Below are 26,687 nucleotides of genomic sequence, written 5' to 3'. Positions count from 1 at the left end.
AGAAAAGGGAAGTGACTTCACTTGGTGGAAATATTGCAGAATCAATCTCTGGTCAGTACACAGAGTTTTCTAACGATCACTTGTCCAGAGTAGCAGTTGACTGCTTTAGGAGACAGTGAATTTTCTTAAATCCTTGGTGTGTGATCATATGGTGGGAAATTATTTTGCTGGATTGAGATGTTTCAGATGTTATTAAATAATCTTTAACATCTGTACTTTTTGGATTTATGGTGAGCAGATTTGATAATACTCTGTTCTATCTATATCTTCATTAATTAAAGCTTCTTTGTTTTTCTTTACATGTTTATAAAATTGGACTGAATTGTTCATTTATAGTTTAATTAGTATAAAGTATATGTCTCTTCTTAATAGTGACAATATAAAATTCTTAGTATGATTTGAACACCGCAGGTTTTTTGGTACCTTTTTCAGAGAAAGATATTTTAGAAAATAAAGATAGTCCCTGAGAAATACATTTGATAAACTCTGATGGTAAATTTTAGCTAAATATATGCTTTAGTTAGATATTAATCTTAACTGTGGAATCTGTGGCACTTTGTATAGTAGCATAAGATAACTTGCGAATGATCAGAAATCTTAAATTTATCATGGACACATTATATTTAGAAAATAGGAAAATGTACTGAAATGTTAAATGTAAAGGATATGCATATATAACATACTTTATATATATGTACGTATTATGTACGTATATATATATATATGATGTAGTAATAAGTATACATCTAAAAAGTGAGGTTTTTCAGCACAACTATAAAATTGCTCCTTTTTTTCTACCTCCCTTTTTAGGACGTGTTTAGCTTTCAAATATCTCCTAATATGAATCCTATCAAAATAAATGAACTGGCAATCCAAAAACGTTTGACTATTCATGGGAAAGAAGATGAAGTTAGCCCCAATGATTATGTGTTGCAAGTCAGTGGGAGAGTAGAATATGTATTTGGTGATCACCCACTAATTCAATTCCAGGTATGTGTATTAACTGTCAATTTACCAGAGATGTGTGTGTGTATGTATTTAAGAATTTACATTTCTGATAAAAATGTATTGTCATAGTCAAGTATTTAGAACCTACAAAAATTCATGATCCTACCTCCCTGTGAGATAACCATTCTTAAAATTTTGGCATACTTGGTTGTTTTACTTGTAGTTATGTATATTTTTGGCATAATGATTATATGTTTAATGTGTGTATCTAAATGGTTCCTTTCTGCTTTTTTGATTGTTTCAGTGTTATATCATCATTTCCTGTGGCACTATGAATTCTGAATAAAATAAGCTATAGCTGCCTACTATTTTATTGTGTAAACATAATAATTAGGTAGGAAATATTCTGGGGGAAGTAAAATACAATATTTTTTTTATTAAATGGTCACTAATAAAATTGTATTAAAACTTGTGCTTATCAGTTAACAAAGTCTTATAAATTTTCATTGTGAATTATAAAACTTTTCAGTTTCAGTCTAACATTTATATGTGTAATTGCCCTTCCTTCTGTTGTCTCTTACTTCCATATTTGGTAGGAATTTTGTAAGAATTAGGTCTGACCATATTCAAAAGCTTTCCTCCATCTTAGTCGACATACCTTTTTCCATGAAATTATGTGTTCCTTGAGGATAGTGCCTCATATTGTTTTTGGAGTAAACTGGAGTGGAATTTAAATACCATGAGGTATGCTATTTATACGATAGGATCCTGGCTTTGCCTTCAAGGTACTTGAAGATATTTTTGTTGAAATTATATTTAGAGACCAAAAAATGGTCATTACATAAAGAATAAAGGCTAAATGCAAAGTTAGAAGAAAATACTAACGGGATTTTAGAAAAATATGTTATTACTCCTACTTTTGGATTTTTATTGTTTTAAGCAAGAGAGATAGAGATATTCCAAATATTAAGTGATGTTTGAATATAAGGAGCTGTGCTTTATTTACAGCTAATTGCAGATTTTTTTACCTTTTCAGATTTTTAGTGTGGCCTTTAATTTTTGTGGTTTACTAGGAAGAAAGTCTAGCAGCAATTGTAACTGCTCTGCACAGCTTTGGGAGCTATGGCATTTTGACAATAAGTGCTTGAACTGTATGTAGCCCATGAGAGGAAGAAGGAAGAGGAAAAGTACTTGGTGGTCATAAAGGAGTGCTGGCTTCTACCCTCTATGTTCTGCTATCTTTTAAGTAGCCTCCTGCTTCTTAACACTTTTGTTTTAACCTTAATTAGTGGAGGGTATATTATTTTGCCAAAACTAGGAATTTTTTTTTGTTTATTTGTTTTTGTTTTGTTTTCTAGCATTTTTATTATAAAGAAATATAAAGACTTGTATACATTTTTGTACAAGGTCATGAGAGAGGAAATAATACCATATAGGCAAAGGAATTGGAAGGAAGTGGAATGACACATACTTCGTAGTGGAAAATTTTTGATTGAATATATTTATCATAATATGTAACTCCCACTTAAAGACCATTCTGGAATTTTTTTTTTAATTTAATAAAGTATTTTGTGGGGATTCCTGGTGGCTCAGTGGTTGAGTGTCTGCCTTTGGCCCAGGGCGTGATCCGGGGTCCAGGATCGAGTCCCACATTGGGCTCCCTACATGGAGCCTGCTCTTCCCTCTGCCTGTGTCTCTCATGAATAAATAAAATCTTTAAAAAAAAAAGGTATTTTATGGTTCTGAATTGAATATAATACACTGAATCTGTGTAGGAAATTTATATTCTTCTGAGGAACATCTTAGGTTTCTTTCTATTCAGATTTGTTGGGCATCCCTGGTAATGTGAATAACCACCCCTTTTCTTATATGCCTTTGGAAAGTCATCCTGGTCTCATGGAAATAAAACAGAGCATCAGGCTAAGATGGGCAATATGTTTTTGCAAGGGAGATGGTAATGGTTGTCTAGAGCCCTTTGCTGTAAAGAGACCAGGTCTGCTTCAGGGATCCATGGGAAAGTCTAAGATGACTACTTCAGAATGTAAAGAATGGCACATGTGTACTGCATGTTCAGTTTTACTGACAGATTGGTCAAAGCTTGCACTGTGATATCACAGTCTTTGCCACTCAAATCCCACCCCTAGAGAGGTAAGCCGATTGATCAAAATATCAGATACTAAGTGCAAAGAGAAGACAAAACATCTAGACTGAGGTACATATTTTTTAAAGGTTTAGCAAAAAAAAAAAAGAAGTACAAGTAGATTTAAAAATACCAGTTATAAGATGCCAGGTATATAATTTAGTTCTTCTGACTTTTAATTCTTTCATCTATTAAACTTTTACAGGGTTGTTAGGAAAATTAGGTACAAATATAAAAAGCAGCTGGTTCTTAGGTCTTAGACATTCAATTAATGGTAGCAATTTTATGTTGTGATTTTAATTTCTTTTATTTTTGACATTGAGTTGTTAAGATATATTTTCATAGTATATTGGCATAGTGGTGTTCATCTGAATTTTATTCTTCTGTCAATTTAAGTATTTGCTTGGAAGTCTTTACCTTATTCTCTCTTGCCACTGTAGTATATCCGGAACTGTGTAATGAACAGGACTTTGCCCCATTTTATGCTTGTGGAATGTTGCAAGATTAAGAAGATGTATGAACAGGAAATGATTGCCATAGAGGCTGCCATAAATCGAAATGCATCAAACTTTCCTCTTCCTTTACCCCCAAAGAAAATGCGAATTATTTCTGTAAGTTTCACATGTGAACCTTTGGTAACCTCAAAAAGCATCTAATTTTTGTTAGGTATTGTGCTTAAGCCTCACATATTTTCTCTGCTCACTTCTTCTGTGACAACCAGTGTACATTTGCCAAAAATCCATTTTCATTTATTGGTAATTATCTTTCTAGCTACTATTCTTTTTCCTCAGCTCAAGCTACATATAAATGTAATTATGCTATTTCTGCTTTCAGTGTTCTTTTTGTGTCACAGAAAAATAACACCAAATTAGAAATTTCTTGAGATAGCATCTAAACACTGACTTCAGTGAGCAATTTGAGACATTCTAGTAGAAAAGTTAGATGTGTAGACATAGTTGATTTTCTAGTGTATTTCATTTCTGTCAGCTTAGCTATGATAGCATATTTAGTATAACTTGATACCTTCTTATTGAATACTTTTAGAATTTATTTTTTTATTTTTTTAAAGATTGTATTTATTTATTTGTGAGATAGAGAGAGAGAGAGAGAGAGAGAGAGAGAGAGAGAGAGAGAATGAGACAGAAAGGCAGAGACACAGGCAGAGGGAGAAGCAGGCTCCATGCAGGGAGCCCAACATGGGACTCAATCCCACATCTCCAGGATCAGGCCCTGGACTGAAGGTGGCGCTAAACCGCTGAGCCACCTGGGCTGCCCTAGAATTTAAATGTATCAAAGATAACATTTTTTCCCAGAATGTACTATATTTATATAAAGCAAATCTTAAGTTTCTTTTTATTGATTGGAATAGTTAACATTTTTAAATAGTTACTCAGTTTCAACAAGTTGTATGTTTACTCTCTGCTTGATGATTAAGATACTCACTGTATATTAATTTAAATGGTCTATTCTTAATTCATCCAAAGCTTTAATACTTTTAGTTGATGGTGTTTAATTTAGTGAATTTCTTGACAGTATTGGAATGCTGCCTGTGTTTTGTCATAAGAACTAAGTGCTAGTGATTGTGATGCTTAATTTAGTATATGGGATTTTCAGTTGTTAGTTCAGAGGTATTTTTTCATTATTTTGTCAGTGGACATGAGAACCAATAAGATGATTTCATTGCTAGTACATAATATTTATTTCTTTAATTAAAATACTCTATTTTATTCTTTTGCAGCATGTTTGGGAAAATAACAATCCTTTCCAAATTGTCTTGGTTAAGGGAAATAAACTTAACACAGAAGAAAGTGTAAAAGTGAGTACTTGTTAAGATTTGAGGTTTTTTATCTGCTCCATTGTTATTATTTATTATTTATTTTTATTTATTTATTATTTATTCATGAGAGACACAGACTGAGAGAGGCAGAGACACAGGCAGAGAGAGAAGCAGGCTCCATGAAGGGAGCCCAATGCGGGACTCGACCCCAGATCCTGGGATCATGACCCGAGCTGAAGGCAGGCGCCCAACCACTGAGCCACCCGGGACTCCCTGTTATTATTTTTTAAAGATTTATTTATTCACTTTAGAGAGAAAGAGTGTGTACGTGCGCATAAGTGCAGGTGCAGGGGGAGGGGCAGAGGGAGAGGGAGAGAAGCAGACCTTGCCCTGAGCATGGAGCCAGTCATGGCCGGATCCCAAGAAACCAAGAGTTAGCCACTCAACCAAATGAGTCACCCAGGTGCCCCATCTGCTCCATTATTTGAATAACTCACTGATATGCCTAATGAATGTCACATTGAAGATTAAGTTTTACCCATATTGGTCATTTACACAAGATAGAATATGGTGACTTAATGTTAAGACAAGAATTTTTGTTTTAAAGTATTCTTTGAATAGTTGAAGATGTAAAGGATGTAGTGACATTTTCCCCGTATATATTATGTGAAAGAGCTTGCTTATTTTTTTTTTTAAGATTTTAAAAATTTATTTATTCGTAGAGACACAGAGAGAGCGAGAGAGAGAGACAGAGAGAGAGGCAGAGATACACAGGCAGAGGGAGAAGCGGGCTCCATGCAGGGAGCCCGACGTGAGACTCAATCCCGGGTCTCCATGATCATGCCCCAGGCTGTAGGCAGTGCTAAACTGCTGCACCACTGGGACTGCCTGAAAGAACTTGCTTAAATCAGGAATTCAGCAAATAACAATTTAAGCCAAAACTATAGGCCACAGGTTCCTATGCAAGCTTCATTCTCCTTTGTCAGCCTTGTTTAGAGTTTGACTCAGTCTCCTTTCTCAGGCCTTTTTTTTTATTTGAAACTTGCTGAACACAGAAAAAATGTAATACCATTTCCTGGAAGAAAATAGAGGACTACATTATGGACCACAAGTTGTTAACACATGGAGATTTATTGCATAACCCCATATAATTAAGTAAAGACTTAACAAGGCATTTGTCTCAAAGTGTAAAGTATGCATTTTCCTCTGTTTTGCTTGGTAGGAAAGTGAGTGAATAGTTTTGTGATCCAAGAAAGAGATTCACTTATTTTGAGATGTTTGCTGGCATGAGGATATATTCAGGAGCAACTTGCCAAAGATTACCAGTGCCTTGCTTTTATAAATAGTCTTTAAATATTTTTTGGTTAGCTGTCATTAAAACAGGGCCTTTTTTTTTGCTCTTATATTCTCAGCTAGGATTTAATTTTTAATGAGTATGCTTATGGTCAGTTAGCCTTTGTTTTCTGTTTTAGTGGTAATTCTATTTTTCCTTTAAACTTTTTAAATTTTTGTTGAGTTGCGGAAGTATAACATGATTGTTAGAACAGGTAAAATAGTCCACACACCATTAAAGAAAAAAATTATTGATATTTTTTCCTCTTACATACTGACTTGAGAAGTCTTCCTCTTACCAATTTTTCTGAATAGGCTTATATGGGATTGGTATTATTTCTTCCTTAAATGTTTGGTAAGATTTACTCCAAGCCATCTGATCCTGGAGTTTTCTTTGTGGGGAGATTTTTAATTAGAAATTCAATTTTCTTTCTTTCTTTCTTTCTTTCTTTCTTTCTTTCTTTCTTTCTTTCTTTCTTTCTTTCTATTTCTTGATTTATTTGAGAAAGAAAGGGAGAGTGAGCAAGTGGGGGGAAGGGGCAGAGGGAGAGAAGGAATCTCAAGCAGACTCCCCTCTGAGCACAGAGCCTGAGATGGGGCCCCCATCCAATGACCTGGGCCGAAAATAAGAGTTGGACACTTAGCCCACTGAGCCACCCAGGCACCCCTAGAAATTTAATTTCTTTAATGGATATATAGAAAGTCAGATTTTCTAGTTGTTTCTTTTTTTTTTTAAGACTTTATTTATTCATGAGATAGAAAGAGAGAGAGGCAGAGACACAGGCAGAGGGAGAAAGCAGGCTCCATGCAGGGATGGAGGATTGATGTGGGACTCAATCCTGGGTCTCCAGGATCACATCCTGGACTGAAGGCAGCGCTAAACCACTGAGCCACCCGGGCTGCTCTCTTTTGTGTCAGTTTTGATAATTTTTGTCCTTTGAAGAATTTGTTTTATGTTGTTACATTTTTGGCATTACATTCATGATAGCCCCTTAAGTTAGTTTTCCTTTGCTGTTTAACAGATTGCCACAAACCTAGCATCTTGAATATGTATTTATTATCTTACTTTTCTGTTGGTCAGAAGTCTGGGCATGGTGTGTGGCTGGGTTTTCTGCTTATGCTTTTGCAAGGTTGAAATCCAGATGTTAGTTTGGTTGTATTTTTTCCTGAAGGCTCTGGGGAAGAATTTGCTACCAAGGGAATTCAAATTTAGTTCCTTGAAGTTGTAGAACTGAGGTTCTCATTTCCTTGCTTGGTCTTGGTAGGGGATTGACTAAAGATTTCTCTTACTAGAGGCATCTTTCAAGCCTGGCTATGTGGCTCTCCGTTTTTAACTGTAGAAACGGAGAATTTCTCAAGCATCAAATCCTTCTCACGCTTGCCAGGAAGAGAGCCTGGTCCCTTTTTAAGGGCTCATCAATACATCAGGCCATGAAAGATAATCTCCCTTCCACAAAGTCAGCTATGTCAAATAGTATACCCCTAATCACAGGAGTGAAATCCATTATATTCCTAGTCCCCGAGATCTTATAGGGCACATGATTGTCTTAACTCTGTGAGTTTGCTTAGAATTTTGGAGCATAATGCTTCCTTATCAGTTTTTTCCTAGCCTTGTCGTGTTTCACTTTTCAGGTATGCATCTTGATATTCAGGAGGAGCCTGAATTCAGTGCTGTCCCAAATCTGTGTGCATTAATGCACACAGAATTCAAGAAGCCCTCTAGTTATAGCTCTAAGGTTAAAGGGGTCTTCTAACACTCAGAAAAAGTGAGGCTCTCCCTGCTTTTTTCCCTGTTGTTTCCTGTTCTTTTCTCTGTTCTCATTTGCCCCAGTTTTTAAGAAGTCCTGTGGCAGCAGCAATAATAATAGGGATAGGCCTAAAATGCAGAGTTGAACCTTCTCTGATTAGAGGAGTTGTAGAGAGAATGGGGCAAATGCTCACAGACTTTTTCTTTTTCTGTTCTTCTGCTGTTTGGCATAGTTCCAGGATGTGTGGGTGAATGAAGCTTTAGCTTTCTGTCTGGGTGATACAAAAAGGTCCCCAGGCAACCAAAAAATTCTTGATGATTGAAGAGTGAGAGGAGCTTGGGGAAGCAACTCCTTAAAGTTGTTTATGCTTATAGGTTTATTCCTGAGCTGTACATATGTGGATCTGACTCTTAATTGCCTACATACTTTGAGAACTGAACTGTAGCATATACTCCCACCCAGGTCTCAGTCTGGTCACTGTATGCTGCACACAGAGGACAAATCCAAGAGCTCTCTAAAGGATTTTAAAAACTGAACTGGTATTAGAACCATAGCTTCAAGGGGCTTATTGCACCTTGGAGTTTGAACATAAACCATTTCTCCTAAAACATCAACATTCTCCGTAGACTATAAATAAAACCCAGAGTCTTATAACATAGTGGTCATAATGGTCTAGGATGCAATTTAAAATTAATTGGCATATAAAGAGCCAGGAAAATCTCAAGATGTATGGATAATGATAATCAACAAGTGTCAGTGCTCAAATTGACATAGGTGGTAAGTCAGTTATTATAAAAATTCTCCAAGGAAGGACAAACACAATCGAAAAGGATGGAAAAATAGAAAATTTCTGCCAAGAAATAGAAGATATAACAGAAACCATATGGAAAATTTAGAACTGAGGAATACAGTAACTTATAATTTAAAAACTCACTGAATGGACACAATAGTGAAATGGTAATGAGAAAGGTAAGAGTCAAAAAAAAAAAAGGTAAGAGTCAGTGAATTTGAAAATTAATAAAAATAATTTCCAAAAAAAAATAAAAATAAAATAAAAAAAATAATTTCCAATTTGAACAAAATAGAGAAAAATGATTGAGGGAGAAAAAACTCTTTATAGCCTCAGATACCTGTGCAACAATATCAGAAGGTTGAACATTTGTGTAATCTGAGTTTCAGAAAGAAAAAGAGTACAGTTCAGAAAAAGTATATAAAGAAATTATCATTGGGAGCTTACAAAGTTGGTGAAAGACATAAATATAACAGATTCAAGAAGCTCAATGAACCACAAGTAGGATAAACCCACAGAATGTCAAGTTCACGTATATCTGATAGCACACTAATTAGTCAAAAATCATAACACCTCATAGCCTACTTATATGGGTCTCAGCACCCTTAAACTGTTAAAATATATATTACCTGAAGAAATAAGGAAACTATCTTAATCTTTTTTTCTCTTATCAGTGTCTGAAACACTAAATAAATATTTGTGCTATGAATTAATACATTTTAATGTAACTGTCTCTAACATATTCTTAAAGGTAGCATAACGCTCCTCCCAAAAACCAGAACAAATCTGTCTCTTTACAAAGTGATACCTTTCAGGAAACTGTGGGAATTTCAGCCTGTTCATGCTACTGACCTTTTTTTGTGTCTAATATCTAAAGGCAGCAAGTGGTGAATTTTGGTCATTATTACTGAACAAGAAGGAAATTAGGTATAATGTTGGGAAAAAGTTTCATGGCTTGCCCAACACAGAAATTGTTGAATTCAGGAATGCAGTCTGTGTGCAGCTTTGGCACATCCTTGCTGTAGCACAGGGAAAGTTCTTTGCATGATAAAGCCTGCCTTTTCCTGTTCTCCAAATGTTCTGGGGCTTGTGTAAAAGGGTCTTTTTGGAAGTTTACTCAAGTTGGACAATAAAACATGACTGTGTTAAGCATGATGGTGCTTTAAAATTCTTTACTTTTCAGAGCTTGAAGTTGCTTCAGTCCAAGAATCATGGAATGGGACAATTTTGACAAAATTCCATGTGATACAAATTCAGAGTATAGTTTTTCTCACTGCTTTTTCTAAAATAAAAACTTCTAAAAAAAAAAATAAAATAAAATAAAATAAAAACTTCTCCTTAATCCTGATATCATGGGAAATTCTAAGTTCAGAAAACATAGGGTTCCCCTCTATCTATCTATCTATCTATCTATCTATCTATCTATCTATCTATCTATCTATCTATCTTTTATTTATTCATGAGAGATAGAGAGACAGAGAGAGAAAGAGGCAGAGACACAGGCAGAGGATGAAGCAGGCTCCATGCAGGGAGCCTGACGTGGGACTGGATCCAGGGTCTCCAGGATCACACTCTGGGCTAAAGGCAAAGGTAAACCGCTGAGCCACCTGGGCTGCCCCACCTCAATTTATTTTAAATGTAGATCACTTTTAGTACCTCTTGTTTGTTTTTAACCATGTATCAACTTGAATTATTTTAGCCAATTACTAGGAGATTTCTCAAGTATATATAATCTTAATGACTGGTCTTAAATCACACTTTGACTAGGTAATGAGTAATATTTCAGCACATTTCTTCAGAATGTGCCGGGTCTCTTTTTTTATTGTTACCATGCCTTGGTTAGAATCTTTTTTATTACTCTTTTCTAGATCACACTCTTTGCTGTTGCTATTTATAGCTAGTAGATCTTTATAGATATAGATCTTTTCAAGTTCATTATATTCCAGATTTTTCGAGCTTTGTAGCCAACTGATTCATACTTTTACTTCATTCCTTATGTTTGAATTCTGTTAGAAGTTGGTTGATGGAATTACAACTAGCGGTTTTTGTTTTGGTTCTTTCAATACTAACATTTATTAAGTACTTATGGAGTGAACTCCTTTGTGTTCTTACTCTCAAAAATTGTTAGAAACCAAGAGATGCCAACGTTTTCAAGTTCAGCAATTTATTTTAAGTAGCTTGTTTTTATCACAAAAACATTGAAAAGTATTCATTTCTTTAAACTTGTAATTTTTCTGAATAAACTATTCTAATTCATAAGTCTCACTAAGTGTTCAGGGTCATCGAGAGTAAGAACTGAATACCATTTTTATACTGAAATTCCTGTCTTACAAAGATGCAAAATGTGTTTTATATATGTTTTGTTTTATGATTTACCAAATTTCACTTCACAAGTTCAGTGTATAATGCTCAATCCATCTCTCTCTCTCTGTCTCTGTCCCTCTCTCAATACACACACACACACGCACACACACACACAGTGTCCTTATATAAAATTTTGACTTTTTAAAAAATGATTGAGGGTAATTAACAGTCAAAAAAGTCAGGAGCGAGATTCACCGTAAGTATGTATGTAGTAAGATCCTCCATAACTGTTTGATGTCGGACTATGGATTTTGCTCTCTTGCAATATAGCTAGTGGTCAAAGCAAAGAAAACATGATCAGTTATAATATTCAGAATTTAGGGGATGCCTGGGTGGCTCAGTGGTTGAACATCTGCCTTTGGCTCAGGGTATGATCCTGGGATCTGGGATCTAGTCCCACATAGGGCTCCTTACACGGGGCCTGCTTCTCCCTCTGCTGTCTCTGCCTCTCTGTCTGTGTCTCTCAAGAATAAATAAATAAAATCTTTAAAAAGAATTCAGAATTTCTCTGAAGATAAACTAGTTATTCATGTGTTTGGAACTCATCCTGATAGTACTATAAACAGAGAGATATTAGTGGTTCCTTATGAAGGAGACTCAGTGGGAGATAAAGTGGGTGCCAACACATATGCCAGCATCATTACAGTAGATAAAATGTTTCACATATCTTTCTTTTTTAAAATTTTGTAAATTTAAATCCAATTTAATTAACAGAGTGTTTTATTAGTATCAGAGGTTGAATTTAGAGGTTCATTCTTTTTTAAAATAAGGTTTATTTATTATTTTAGAAAGAGAATGTTCTGGGGGGAGAGAAGAGAGAGAGAGGGAGAATCTCTAGCAGACTCCCTGCTGAGCACGTAATCTAATGACCCTGAGATTATGACTCTTAGCTAAAACTAAGAGTTGGACGCCTAGTTGACAGAGCCACCCAGGTGGCTCTCACATGTTTCTTTTATAGACTCTTTCACTGGCTAGACTTAAAATATAATATTGACAGCACAATAGGAAAAAGTAGTGTAGAGACATGGACTTAAAAGTTGCTTGAAGCTATGGCTACTCAGTCTTGACGCTGTATTAATTAATTTATTTAAATTTTTGACACTTTAAAAACAGGTAACCTTGAATGGTTTTTCATAAAGATTTTACTTATTTTGGAGAGAGAGAGAGAACAAGAACATGTGTGCACATGTGTGCATGCAAGTGGGGTGGAGGGGCAGAAGGAGAGAGAGAATTTCAAGCCAACTCCACACTGAGTGTGGAGCCTGATGCAGGGCTGGATCCCACAACCCTGAGATCATGACCTGAGCTGAAATCAAGAGCGGGACACTCAACTGATTGAGCCACTCAGGTGCCCTGGATGGTAGTTTTTTAAAGAATAATACAAAAAGATGATTTCATTCATATTTGCATTAAATATAATGAGTTTTGGATTGATTTTGAGCATTTGGTGTTATACTTGTGTATAGGATCTAAGTTTAGATCATCCAGCTATTTTGTGTGGTACTTTGTAGAATGATAATTTAAAAATATTTTATAGTTAACATAAAATAAAATCCACAATCACTTAAGAGAATGATAAATCACCAGTAATCTTGCTATTCATTTCTTTGCACCATCACTATGTGAAGATGCTCTTAGTGAGTTTATATTGTATTATTTTATCTTCTCTTTCATTTAAGAGTACAGTATAGGGAAGTCTGGCTGGCTCAGTTGGTAGACTATGCGACTCTTGATCTCAAGGTTGTGAGTTCAAGCCCCACATTGGGCATAGAAACAACTTAAAAAACAAATTAATATATAAAAAGTTTTAAAATCGATCACATCATAAGTCATTTTCCTCCTGTATACAGTATAGGCTTGATGAAAGACTGAAAGTAAGAAACATAAATGTCTAAGTAGATGCTGATGTGACTCCATTCTCATTATGATTAGTTAGATTCTAAAGAAGATTTTTGGTTGAGTTTGACATAGGAGAGAAATGCATAGGTTTTATAGCTTGCTGGGGAGGAGTTTTTTCCAACTTAGAGAAGCAAAGGAACAAGGTCTAAGTACTTGGGAAATTGGAGCAAGATGGAACTAGAGATTTTAAGTAGAAAGAATGATCCTTTTTCTGTGAAGTTGAAGGAAATCAAATGTGTGTTCAGATAAAAATTTTGGTGGCCTGAGAATTTACTGCAAGTGCTTTTAGTAATTCTCTATAATCCCTGTTACTTTAATCTTTACTATATAATAATAATCCATCTGTATTTGGAATAAATAATTTTCTCTTTTAGCTTAAAAAATTTTTTTACAGAAGATTTTATTTATTTATTCATGAGAGACACAGAGAGAGGCAGAGACACAGGCAGAGGGAGGAGAAGCACATGCAGGAACCTGATGCGGGACTCGATCCCAAAACTCTGGATCATGTCCTGAGCCAAAGGCAGACGCTCAACCACGGAGCCACCCAGGCATCCCGCTTAAAAATTTTTTTAAAGGAAAAATTCAAACATACATGAAAGTAGAAAGAATGGTGTAATCAACTTCCATGAACCCATCATTTACCTTCAATAGTTATTCTGATAGCTTTTTTTTTATTTTAATTATTTTTTTTTAATTTTTATTTATTTATGATAGTCACAGAGAGAGAGGCAGAGACACAGGAAGAGGGAGAAGCAGGCTCCATGCACCAGGAGCCCGACGTGGGATTCGATCCTGGAGCCCGACGTGGGATTCGATCCTGGGTCTCCAGGATCGCGCCCTGGGCCAAAGGCAGGCGCCAAACCACTGCGCCACCCAGGGATCCCTATTCTGATAGCTTTTTAATAATTTTTCTTTTTAATTAGCTTTTTAATGATTTAACAAATCTAACCCTTTAATCTGTGTTTATTTTTATTTATTTTTTATTTTTTATTTATTTTTTTTTATAAGGTAATGCTTGTTTTTTTTTTTTTTTTTAAATTTATTTATGATATTCACACACACAGAGAGAGAGAGAGAGACAGAGACATAGGCAGAGGGAGAAGCAGGCTCCATGCACCGGGAGCCCGATATGGGATTCGATCCTGGGTCTCCAGGATCGCGCCCTGAGCCAAAGGCAGGCGCCAAACCGCTGCGCCACCCAGGGATCCCTATTTTTATTTTTAAAAAGATTTTATTTATTTTGAGAGAAAGAGAGTGCATGCAAACAGGGGGAGGGCAGAGGGAGAGAGAGAATCTCAGGCCGACCCCACACTGAGTACAGAGCCTCATTATGGGACTGATCTCACAACCCAAGACCATAAACTGAGCCGAAATCAAGAATCAGACACTTAACTGACTGAGCAACCCAGACACCCCAATCTGTGTTTATTTTGCAAGAGTTAGATAAATGAATACTGTTTATTAAAGTGAATTATTATTTCCCACATTATGAAATATAGCGGCACCTGGGTGCCTTAGTCAGTTAAACATCTGCCTTCAGCTCAAGTTGTGATCCCAAGGTCCTGGGTATGAGTCCCGTGTTGGGCTCCCTGCTCAGTGGGGAGCCTGCATCTCTTCCCTCTGCCCCTCCCCTCTGCTCATACTCTCTCTAAATAAATAAAGTCTTAAAAAAACATTATGAAGTGTGTAGTCTACTAACCTATAGTTTTATTTAAGTCAGTATAACATAATTTTAATAGCTTTTAAACTCAAATAACTCTAACACAAATATTTTAATAATTTAAAAAATTGAGTTTTACTTAAAATTTTATATTTCTATTTAAATATGTTCCTGTATCTTTAGATAGAATGGATATTCTTGGATATTATCTTCCGTTTCAAAATGAAGATAATGTCTCTTCTAATAAGTCAATTTTTATTGATAAGTTTATTTTAAAGACAAACCTAAATATTCACATATGATTCATTTATTCAGTAAACAGTAATACTCAGTTTACTATTTACTAGTATACTAATACCACATTTGAATAAATCAATATAAAAAATTTGACCACAAAGTATTTCATTGTCAGTCTGTTTTTAATATTGTGTTTAGTTCTACTTCCACACTCACTTTTTAACTTACTAATTAATTTATTGATGTATGGTTGATATACCGTGTTTCCGGTTTACAGCATAGTAATTGGACAACTCTATGCATTATGCTGTGTCCACTACAAGTATACCTATGATTTGTCACCATACAACACTGTTACAGTACCATTGGTTATATTCCCTATGCTGCATCTTTCATCTTGGTGACTTATTCATTCTATAACTGAAGCCTGTACCTTCACCCATTTCACCTTCCCCCTACCCCCCTTAGCAACCATCAGTTTGTTATCTGTATGTATGGGTTTTTTTTTTCCTGCTTTGTTCATTTGTTCTTTTGTTTTTAGATTTCACATATAAGTGAAATCATGTGGAATTTGCCTTTTCTCTGACTTATTTCACTTAGCATAATATCCTCTAATGTTGCAAATGACAAGATCTTATCCTTTGCTATGGCTGAGTAATATTCCATTATATATTTATAACACATCTTCTTAATCCATTCATCAGTGGACAGACACTTGGGTTGCTCAGATATCTGGCTGTTATAAATAATGCTAAAATAAATATAGAGATGTATACATCTTTTCAAACTGGTTTCCTTGATATTCTTTGGGTAAATAACTCAGTAGTGGAACTATTGGATCATATAGTACTTTAAGTTTTAAAAAATTTTTTCAAGGAATCTTCATACTGTTTTCTCCAGTGGCTACACCAATTTATATTCCCACCAACAGTGCACAAGGATTCCCTTTTTTCCACATCCTCATCAGCACGTTGTATTTCTTGTTGTTTTGATTCTAGCCATTCTAACAAGTGTGAGGTAAAGTTTCATGGTGGCTTTGATTTGCATTTTCCTGATGATTAGTGATGTTGAGCATCTTTTCATATGTTTGTTGACCATCTGAATGTCTTCTTTGGAAAAATGTTCAGATTCTCTCCCCATTTTTAAATTGGATTGTTTGAGTTTGGGGGGGTATTGAGTTGATCTTGGATATTAACTCCTTATTAGATCCATCATTTGCGGATATCTTTTCCCATTCAGTAGACTGCCTTTTTGTTAGGTTGGTGGTTTCCTTTATTGTGAAAAATCTTTTTAGTTTGATGTAGTCCCAGTAGTTTATTTTTGCTTTGTTTCCCTTGCTGGAGGAAACATTTCTAGGAAAATGTTGCTAAGGCCAGTGTTAAAGAAGTTGCTGCCTATTTGGGAGTAATTTGAATTTTATGGTTTCAGGTCTCACATTTAGGTCTTTAAACCATTTTGATTTATTTTTGTTTATGGCATAAGAATGTGGTCCAGTTTCATTCTTTTCTCCAGCATCACTTATTGAAGAGATTGTCCTTTTTCCCCATTGGTATATATTCTTGCCTCTTTTTTTTTTTTTTTTTAGATCGACTAGGTAAGTGTGAGTTTATCTCTGGGTTGTCTGTTCTGTTCCATTGATGGATATCTTTGTTTTTAAGCCAGAACCATACTGTTTTGATTACTACAGCTTTGTAGTATATCTTGAAATCTGAGATTGTGATGCCTCCAGCTTCATTCTTTCTCAAGGTTGCTTTGGCTATTTGGAGTCTTTTGTGATTACATATAGACTTTAGGGTTATTTGTTCTAGTTCTGTACTACACATTTTTAAATTTAGAAATAATTGGGTTATGTCATTTTAAAAACTATATAAATGACTGAGTAAAATATTCTGGGACATTTCATATATGTCTTGCATCACTCTGGACCTGTGTCTTTAGGAAGAAATGAAAACCTGTGATGTGTAAGATAATTATAAATATGGATAGAATATCTTTAGGTGGCTCTTATAATGACTAGTTCATACATCATTCAGAAGTACAAAGAGATTTTAGAGACATTTTATCCATCACTTCCTTTCCAGTTGTACAGAAGAGTAAGACAAGACCCTAAATAAATGCAGTCAGTGAGTATACGATAGTAGTTTTTGTACTTAAGGTCTTAGTTTCTGTAGACCTACTTACACCATTGAGACCTATTGCATTTTTTTTTAAAAACTTATTTATTTATTCATGAGAGACAGAGAGAGAGAGAGAGAGAGAGAGAGAGAGGCAGAGACACAGGCAGAGGGAGAAGCAGGCTCCATACAGGGAGCCTGATGTGGGACTTGATCCCGGGTCTCCAGGATCAGGACCTGGGCTAAAGGCGGCCCTAAATCGCTGAGCCACCCAGACTGCCCCCTATTGCATTTTTAGCTGGTTTACTTACTAAGTGAAAAATAGGTTAAAATAACAGTTTGGTGAATTATATACTGATTACTTACAGCCTGATGATTCTGTAAACAAAAATTTTTCCTTCTTCTCCCAGTATATGTTTGTTTTTCAAAATAGAAGTGTTTTGGTGGTGCAGTATTCATAAATCTGTATTTGTTTTTGTCTCTCTCGTTACAGGTTCATGTCAGGGCTGGCCTTTTTCATGGTACTGAACTCCTCTGTAAAACCATCGTAAGCTCAGAGATATCAGGGAAAAATGATCACATTTGGAATGAACCACTGGAATTTGATATAAATACTTGTGACCTGCCACGAATGGCTCGATTATGTTTTGCTGTTTATGCAGTTTTGGATAAAGTGAAAACAAAAAAGTCAACTAAAAATATTAATCCCTGTAAATATCAGACCATCCGGAAATCTGGGAAAGTGGTAATTATACGCTACAATGGAATAATTTTAAAACTCTTTGAAATAACTGAGTAACATAAGTTCAATAATAGCATAAAACTTTGTGTCTGTGAAGTGATTTTAAAGACAATAAATCTCCATTTTATGTCTTGTTCATTTATTTCTCTTTTAGCAAACTTGTTTTAGCAAATGTCTTTACATGTTCCAGTGTAAATAAAATACTTTTTAGAAGATAGAGATAAAAAAAGAATGAAAAGATTAAAAAAATTATATGTTCATAGTCCCTTAACTGAAATTCTATGTGCCACAGATGCTTGAACATTCAGAATTTTGTGAATTTTAGAAGATCATACAACATACTTCACACCTGTGGGACCTGGGGTACAAATCTGTAATCAAACACATCAGTATCTAGTGGTGAAATATATGAATATTCACACTAAATGAGACAAATGCAGAATATCAGTTAACTTTATGGCATTTCCGGCCATGTTTTGCTGTCAAGTGAATTATGAACAAACTTTTAGTTTTAATTTCTTAGATTTCAAAATTGTGGGAAAAGGATGGTGTATCTGTTCTCATATTCTCATCTTTCATTTTATATTTTTAGTCAAATTTTTTCATTTTCTTTTAAGTTTGTGAAAAATTGGTTTGGAGGGATGGGGACATGAATTACATATATATATTTTAAAAGCTGGTTACTGTATTTATGTACATGAATATGTATCCTTTATTCATTAATGTAAGAATTAAGAAAGCTTTTCCTCTGCTTATTATCATACAGTTTTTTAAAAATAAAGTTTAGGGTGTAAAAGTCACAGAAGAGGTATTTTCTTAGTGTTTTTTCTTACGCTGATAATTTTACGCAAAGCATTTGACTTTTCTTTTCTTTTCTTTTTGCATTCAACTATTTTATAGGGTTTTTTGATATACCATGACCAAGTTATTTGGTCTAGGTGTCTATGTAAATTGGTCTAAGTATCTATGCTTCCTTCTAAGAAATAGAAATAAATTCTACAATACCTGCAGACATTGCCTTCTCCTACATTAAAGTTAACTAAGGCTTTAAGCTCTTAAAAGAGATACCCTGATGTTATATCACACATATTTTCTTGAATCATTAAAATTTTTTCATCATTTGTGGTATTAAGCAATAAATAATGTTTTTTTGGATACACTATTTCATCACGAATTGGCTTTCAAAGTTTTCTTGAACCATTGTAAAGATTTTGAACATTTTTCCATGTACATCTTGTTTTATTTTGGGTGATCTTTTGGAAGTCATCTGAACTCTAGAAATTTCTAGATTTAAATTTTGAAACAAAGGGGTATGTACATGTTTACATGGTAAAGTTCTTTTTCAGCATATTTATGCAGTGGTATCTTTTTCAACAGCATTATCCTGTGGCATGGGTAAATACGATGGTTTTTGACTTTAAAGGACAGTTGAGATCTGGAGACATAATATTGCACAGCTGGTCTTCATTTCCTGGTAAGACTTATATCCTAATCCTTAAAGAGTAACTATTGGCATGTGGACTAGTAATGTTTCTTTATGACTCACTATTTGTTTAGTAAAGAAACCATCATTTTGTATCTTTATTACTTATTTTAAAATGGTTTCCCACAGATTATTTTAATATATTTAAAAAGTGATTTGTATCTGAGTATATTTGTTATCTTGATGAATGTGTTCTTGCTTTAAATGGTTTATTTTTTATAGATTTTGGAGAAATTCTCCTAAGAGAATTTTTTTTTTAATTTTTTTTTTTAATTTATTTATGATAGTCACAGAGAGAGAGAGAGAGAGGCAGAGACACAGGCAGAGGGAGAAGCAGGCTCCATGCACCGGGAGCCCGATGTGCGATTTGATCCCGGGTCTCCAGGATCGCGCCCTGGGCCAAAGGCAGGCGCCAAATTGCTGCGCCACCCAGGGATCCCTCTCCTAAGAGAATTTTATAGATTTTGGAGAATTCTCCTAAAAGAATAATGTCTTGTTTATAACAACCTTTGTTACTCCTAATTGTACTAAATGTCTACACTAGTAGAAGGAACATTCACTAATATGGAAGAATTAGTAAAAACATAGTAAATGTTTCATTGGATTTAACCTGAAATTTGAGCTAAGCGGAGCACCTTCTATATGATATATTTCTGTAATATTATTCAAACACCCAAACAAGGTAGATCGTTTTATTTCCCTTTTACGTATGAGAAAAGTGAACCTTAGAGATAAGTTAGTCAGTCTTACGTAATTGGTTCAAAACTAAGATTTGTACAAAAGACTGCTTGATTCTTTCCATTATTTCATACTAGTTTTCCCAGATATTGGAAATTTTTAGTGTAAACTTTGTATATAATAGTGGTTTTCTTTTTTTTCCTGCCTTCATAGTTTGTTAATATATTTAATAAAATTGTGAACTTCTTGCATTTAAATTTATTTTGTGACAAACACTTGAAAAATATTCATTTATTAGTAGTTGACATCTGAGAAATTGGTTTTGGATAATTCTTCACAAACATATTTAAAACTCATGTTCTAATATTTTATGTATGTATACTTCATTTTCTACCTTTCTTCCATATACCTGCAGTAGTTTTTACCAATCATGTTTTTCCCAATATAGGAGAGTAGTGTACATTTATATATACATTCTTAAAGAAATTATGAGCTTTATAGTTGCATGCATTTCAGCAGTTACACTTTTTTGAAAGTCTTAATTTAGACTCACACATGTTCTCCAGAATCACCAAGCAACTTGACTGGTATTTTTAGCAAAATTGACAATTTGGGGCAGTATTAACTTGGCATACCATGAGCCTGACTTCATCTCTAACAAGATGTAATGTGAAAAATAATAAAAGAACACATTTGCTCTATATGTATCAGCTGTAGAATTGTCACTTTATCCCAGTAGGAGTGAAGCTGAAACAAAGGAACTACAAATAATCTATTGTAGAGTCCTCATTAAGTGGTATGTAATTATATTACTGATTGCTTTTGTATCTTTCCAGATTTCTTCATGTATACACTAGGAAATACAAATGTAGATTTCTATTTTTCTTCCTATTTTTAAACAAAATAGCAAAAATGCATTTTGCCCTTTTAACCTTATGTATCTATATTGAGTGCTGCTGTTCTTAATGTGGTCTTATCTTTTAATAATTTAAGCAGTGTTACAATGAATAATAATCTTGCTTATATGCAGGTATATGTCTAACATAAATTCCTAGAGGTGGGTTTATTGAGTTAAAGAATAAATACATTTGTTATTGTACACCTGAAACTGATATAACACTATGTTAACTAACTGGAATTAAAAACTTAAAAAAATTAAAAGCTTGGAATTTTAAAATTAAAAAAAGAAATACATTTGTAATTTTGATAATCACAAATTTCCCTCCAGTTGAGGTTTTACCAATTTGTACTCTCTATTTATAATAGAATAGAATACATTTTGTAATCACTTTTAAGCAAGGTTACCTCTCTGTGTTTGGGGCTGATAATAATTCTAAAATGTTACATTTTACTTTAGATAGATGGCATATGATAGGATAAAGGAGTATAATGCTACCAGATATCATAGTATAGAATTTAATTTTGCCGAGATATCTGCTTTAGGGGTGTATAAATGAGAATTTCTTCCTTCTAGGTGACAATAGAATCTGTGAAATTAGGGAGTATTAAAGAACTGGAGCAAAGAATTGATTACGGAACTGAAATTTGCAAATACTTTTGTAAAGATTTTGTACCAGATGGCCTGGGTGGCTCAGATGGTTAGGTATCTGCCTTCAGCTCAGGTCATGATCTCCAGGTCCTGGGATAGAACCCCTCCAGTGTAGGGCTCTCTGCTCAGCAGGGAGTCTGCTTCTTCTCCCTGTTTCTCAAATGAATAAATAAAATCAATTTCTAAAAAGGCTTTTTTTTTTTTTTAGCATTGGTAAGTAATTTGAGTATGCATAATATCTGGACATTAGGCCTGGACACAATGGATTTTTATCTTTTATTTCCTTAGGAGAGAACAAATGTACTAAAAATCAGTATATGGAAAGAGATAATAGTTTGGCGAGGAGAGTCTTTAGACTGCACTGCTAATTCTGTTCTCTTGAGTTTACAGTGTCTTTAACAGTTAATTTATCTGTGAAGTGAAAAAGTTTTATGAGAACATTGAAATCTAAAATTCTCATGCACAATTCTGTGAATAGACCATGTTTAGGTGAGCGAGCAGAGGAAGGAATGCCTTAAAGAAATAAGCAGTTTATTTGGTTAAAGGAGTACCACTTGAATGGAGTGTTCCAGAAACTACCAGAGAGCTCTTTAACTATATCAACAGTTATGGGATAATTGAAGAAGATAAACAACATTAGATTTGTCCAAAAAATATCACTGATGACTCTCAAGCTATCTGTTTGGGTGCTGTGATGACCATGGAAAGTAATAAATTCATATATGTTGTGAAGTAATAAAAATTCTGTGGGTCACCTGATTTTGATGGAGAGCAATTCCAGTTAAGTTTTTTTTATTTCATGATTGAGAATAATTATCAAATTTGAAGAAGGAGGTGGGGTAGGTATTAATTTTTGCAAACTTTCTTATTTTAGAGGTGTATGTAAACTCACATTCAACTCTTGTGTCAAGTATTAACAGTAAATAAGAGGCTTACTGATAACAGTTGTCTGCCAAATCCCTTAAGGTGACATACTTTTTTTTAAATTTATTTATTTGAGGGAGACAGGGAGTAGTATGAGAGAGAGAGAGAGAGAGCGAGCAAGCAAACGTGCACCCGCACTACACATACACACACATAGGCACACACAAGCAGCAAGGAGGGGCAGAGTGAGAAGCAAACTCCCTGCTGAGCAAGAAGCCCTATATAGGGCTCTATTCCAGGACCCTGGGATCTTGACCTGATCCAAAGCCTTAACATACTGAGCCACCCTGGTGCCCCTTAGGTGACATACTTTTAAAATTTTTTCTATTAAGGATTTAGTTTAGTTTAGTTTCAAAAATATTTTTTAATAAAATTATTTGCACATTTTAGATGAACTTGAAGAAATGTTGAATCCAATGGGAACTGTTCAAACAAATCCATATACTGAAAATGCAACAGCTTTGCATATCAAATTCCCAGAGAATAAAAAACAACCTTATTATTATCCTCCCTTTGATAAGGTAAGCCAAATATTTAAAGGGCCACTATGCATGGAAATCATCGAATCATTCTTGGCTCTGCATGTTTATAGTTTAATCTTTACATGTTTGTTTCTCTTTCAAATGTCACATACATTGCCAGCTTGATTCAGTGGAAAGAGCATGGAGCCAACTAACTCATATTTAGTCTTGGCTTTATCACTGACCAGGTGAGACATAATATCTCTGGAGATCAGGTTTCTCATTTATAAAATGAGGAAATCATAATTGTTCTCTGAGGTTCTTTTTTTTAAAAAAATATTTTATTTATTCATGAGAGACACAGAGAGAGGCAAAGAGATAGAGGGAGAAGCAGGCTCCCTACAAGGAGCCAAATATGGGAATTGATCCAGGTACTCCAGGATCACACCCTGGGCTGAAGGCTGGCACTAAACTGCTGAGCCACCCAGGTGTCCCTCTGAGGTTCTTTTCAATTTAAAATGGCTATAAATGCATTCATATGTAAGTCTGAGCATGTCAAATATACATTCAAACTTGCCCAGCATGTTCAGGGATTAATGATGTAGCCACTGCTGTGGTATTCAAAGAACAGATGATTTATGTTGAATGTTACTATTAATAAGATTTCTTAAGGTACTGTTATTTATGTAGAATCTATAGCAAGGACTTACATTTCTAAACACATTTCCTTACAAACTTCTTGAGTATCAGAAGGTTATGGGGGAGGGTTGAAAATGGGGCTATCCTCATTTACATTCTGGGAGGTAGGCTGTCATATGTTCTATCTTCAGGCTTGGCATCTTTGTTTCAGATATGATTGATGCTGATTTTTATGAGAAAATCTTGGAGCAAATTCTCAATAGCAAGTCTATTTTATTTCTCTAATCTATGTGAGAATAATCTTCCTTTAAAAATTGATATTATACTAATTAATATTCAAATTAATCCACTTTTAAGCTTAATTGTATTTTAAAGTTCAGCACTTTCAGACCTGTATAGTATAGATTTTTAAAATAGTGTGTAAATTAAATTTATGTTACCTAATGTTTCTTCTTTACTTATTTTAATTGAGTTTTATCCACATAAAAAATAACTTTTCACTTGAAATTCTTCTGAAATGACTTTCTGATCAGTAATATATAGCCAAATTAAATTTATGGTTAGTAGTAGAAATCCCAAATATGCCAAGAACCATATTGTACATTGTAGTAGAATAAGGTACATTTTGACTCATCCATTGCATTCATGTTATGGCTTTATTCCTTAGAATAGCAATTTAACCAGAAGGCATAGCTGCTTATGATACACTTTATACTCCAAGCTATGACTGTTTTTGTGTTCATTTATAGTATGTATTCAACAATCAGTTATAGTTTCTTTTGGATCAAATGGGGTGCTTTTTGAAGCATTTTTATAAATAGAATATCCTATGCAAATACAAGAGTTTTTGTCTAATATTTCAAGGGAAATCCAGCTTCTTTAAAATGTCTTATTTCAGCATTGCGTAAGTCACTAAACTTTCCTTTTGCCTTTGTAATTTCTTAAAGTCCGTCTTTGAACATAAACTTGAGTTAGAGGGTTTTGTCTTTAAATATGTATAAATATATTTGTACTTATTGGGGTTTTTGAAATTGTATAATTTACATGTGATTATTTTAAAAAATCAATACATATAAAAAAGGTGAAAGTTCCCATATTCTTTTTATTTAATGTAATTATTTTTGTTGTGAGCACTTGTATACATTTTGCTTTTCAAGTCAATTTTATGGTTATTGATTTTAATAACTATAATCTCCTTTTGTCATAACAACCGTATGAAATAGGATAAGAGTTATCACTACACTTTACATATGAGGATATGGTCAAATTATTCATTTAGAATTATAGAAGCCAGTAAATGGATATAAATCTTCAGATTCTTTAACACTGATTTTCCCATATTTTCAAGAATCAGAGCCCCTCTTGAAATTAATGAATTCAAAAGATATTTTTAGGCTGTCTTTGATACTCTACTTTTGTTAATTCAGTAAAAAAACAATTACAAAAGACAAAAACTTAATTATTTAGTAACTCTTACATGCCTTTGCATTTTCTTTATCAGAAAATATTTACCTATATTTAAGATTCTTTCACATACCAAAAAAATTCTTTCACATACATATTCAAGTCTTTGCATTTTTTTAATCTATGGACAATGCTGATGCACCCTATACACCCTAGGAGTCACAGTCCCTTATAATACCATTGACTCTCAATTATCAAGAGTTTGAAGATTGGGAATCCCCACTTGAGACCATTTTGCATTTAGAGTTCATGTTTACATTATAAAGCATGCCAGACCTCATGTTGTTTCTTGTAGTCTAAGTACAATTGTAATCATTTACAATTAAAATTTTACAAATACAAGCACCAAAATTTAATTTAAAAAGTTTTTTTTTTAAACAGATAATCGAGAAGGCAGCTGAGATTGCAAGCAGTGACAGCGCTAATGTATCAGTAAGTATCAAGGTTTTAAAATGATCCTTTCTTATTATAACATGGTCCTTACTACTTACTTGCATCTCATTTATGCTAATGACTTACAGATGACCATACTCTTATGCAAGAATAGTCTGAGAGTTTATGTGAATAAGTACATACAAATGTTTTGTTGAATGGCAGGAGTTTATAGGTGGTCTATGTTCAGTGGTAAACCCTTTTCTGATATAAACACAGGTTCAGCAGCTAGTCTTTTTTTTTTTTTTAATTTGATTAATTTATATTTTAAAGTAGGCTTCACATCCAACTTGGCCCTTAAACTCACAAACTGTAAGATCAAGAGTTGCATGTACTACTTACGGAACCACCCAGGTGCCCCCATCAGCAGTCCTTAAGAGATGCTATGACACTTCATAGATTAACTGTACTATCTTTGTGAATGTTATTCAGTTGATTGAAGAGGCTGTAATTTTTTACACATAACAGGAGATATAATCAGGCCAGGATCTACAGCTCTGGGGAACAAGGTTTTTTCCATTTTGGTGGTCTGTTATGTTAACATATAGTTTCTGTCTCATGGTTTAATTTAGTGCTTCAGCTTCTCATATTATTATGGTCCAGCCAGCAGGAATAGGTAAAAGGAAAAGCAGGAGTAGAGGCCATACCTATTTTTGAGGATATCATTAATATACCTCATTGCTGCTCACATCTTATTTGCCAGGCCTTACTCACATGGCCATACTTAACCACAAGTGAGGCTTGCGAAAGGTAGTCTTTAGTTTGCCAGGCAGGTACTTGGCTAAGAAAAAGAGATTCTAGTTAATAAAGGAAGAGCACAAAGAATACTGAGGGACAAACAGCAGTCTCTGCCATATATGCTATGCCGATTGTTTCTACCCAAAGACTACAAAATAGATTACTTTGTTTAGTTTACAATATATGTAGATTTCTACCACCTATACTTTTTAGCTTAATTTTTTGACTCTTAAACAGTTTAAGACTTTGCTGAGTCTAATCTGATATTCCTTTTTCATGTTACCTGTTTACATTTTTATTTATTTATTTATTTTTGTTTACAGTTTTTAATGTGTCTTCAGTATAAAGCCATTCTACATAAAATGGCAATTATATAGAGGCTAGGAGGCAAAATGGAGATAATGTATGTTTTTGTCATTTACATAGAATCAAAGCAGTATTTTATGATGGCTAGTTGGAGAAATGTCTGGCCCAGGGTGTCTTCTGCTTTGCCCTTGGAATTCTCAAAAATATCCATAGCCCTGCAGTGCAGGTCATCTACTACTATAAATACTTTGAGCACTTC

At 34.2% G+C, this 26,687-nt stretch overlaps 1 protein-coding gene across 2 annotated transcripts in view; it reads left to right on the top strand.

Annotated features, from left to right (window-relative positions):
• Window positions 1-26,687, top strand: part of PIK3CB (phosphatidylinositol-4,5-bisphosphate 3-kinase catalytic subunit beta) — a 204,460-nt gene that overhangs the window by 99,216 nt on the left and 78,557 nt on the right. For both annotated transcript variants that reach the window (XM_055321255.1, XM_055321256.1), the window contains exons 6-12: window positions 811-990; window positions 3,529-3,699; window positions 4,827-4,904; window positions 17,506-17,757; window positions 19,132-19,228; window positions 22,779-22,909; window positions 25,334-25,384. In XM_055321255.1, the coding sequence (XP_055177230.1) occupies window positions 811-990; window positions 3,529-3,699; window positions 4,827-4,904; window positions 17,506-17,757; window positions 19,132-19,228; window positions 22,779-22,909; window positions 25,334-25,384 (960 nt within the window). The remainder of the gene's footprint in view (window positions 1-810; window positions 991-3,528; window positions 3,700-4,826; window positions 4,905-17,505; window positions 17,758-19,131; window positions 19,229-22,778; window positions 22,910-25,333; window positions 25,385-26,687) is intronic.

The sequence above is a fragment of the Nyctereutes procyonoides genome, unplaced genomic scaffold (assembly GCF_905146905.1).
Source record: "Nyctereutes procyonoides isolate TBG_1078 unplaced genomic scaffold, NYPRO_anot_genome, whole genome shotgun sequence".
NCBI lineage: Eukaryota > Metazoa > Chordata > Mammalia > Carnivora > Canidae > Nyctereutes > Nyctereutes procyonoides.
This window is presented reverse-complemented; position numbering and strand designations above follow the sequence as displayed.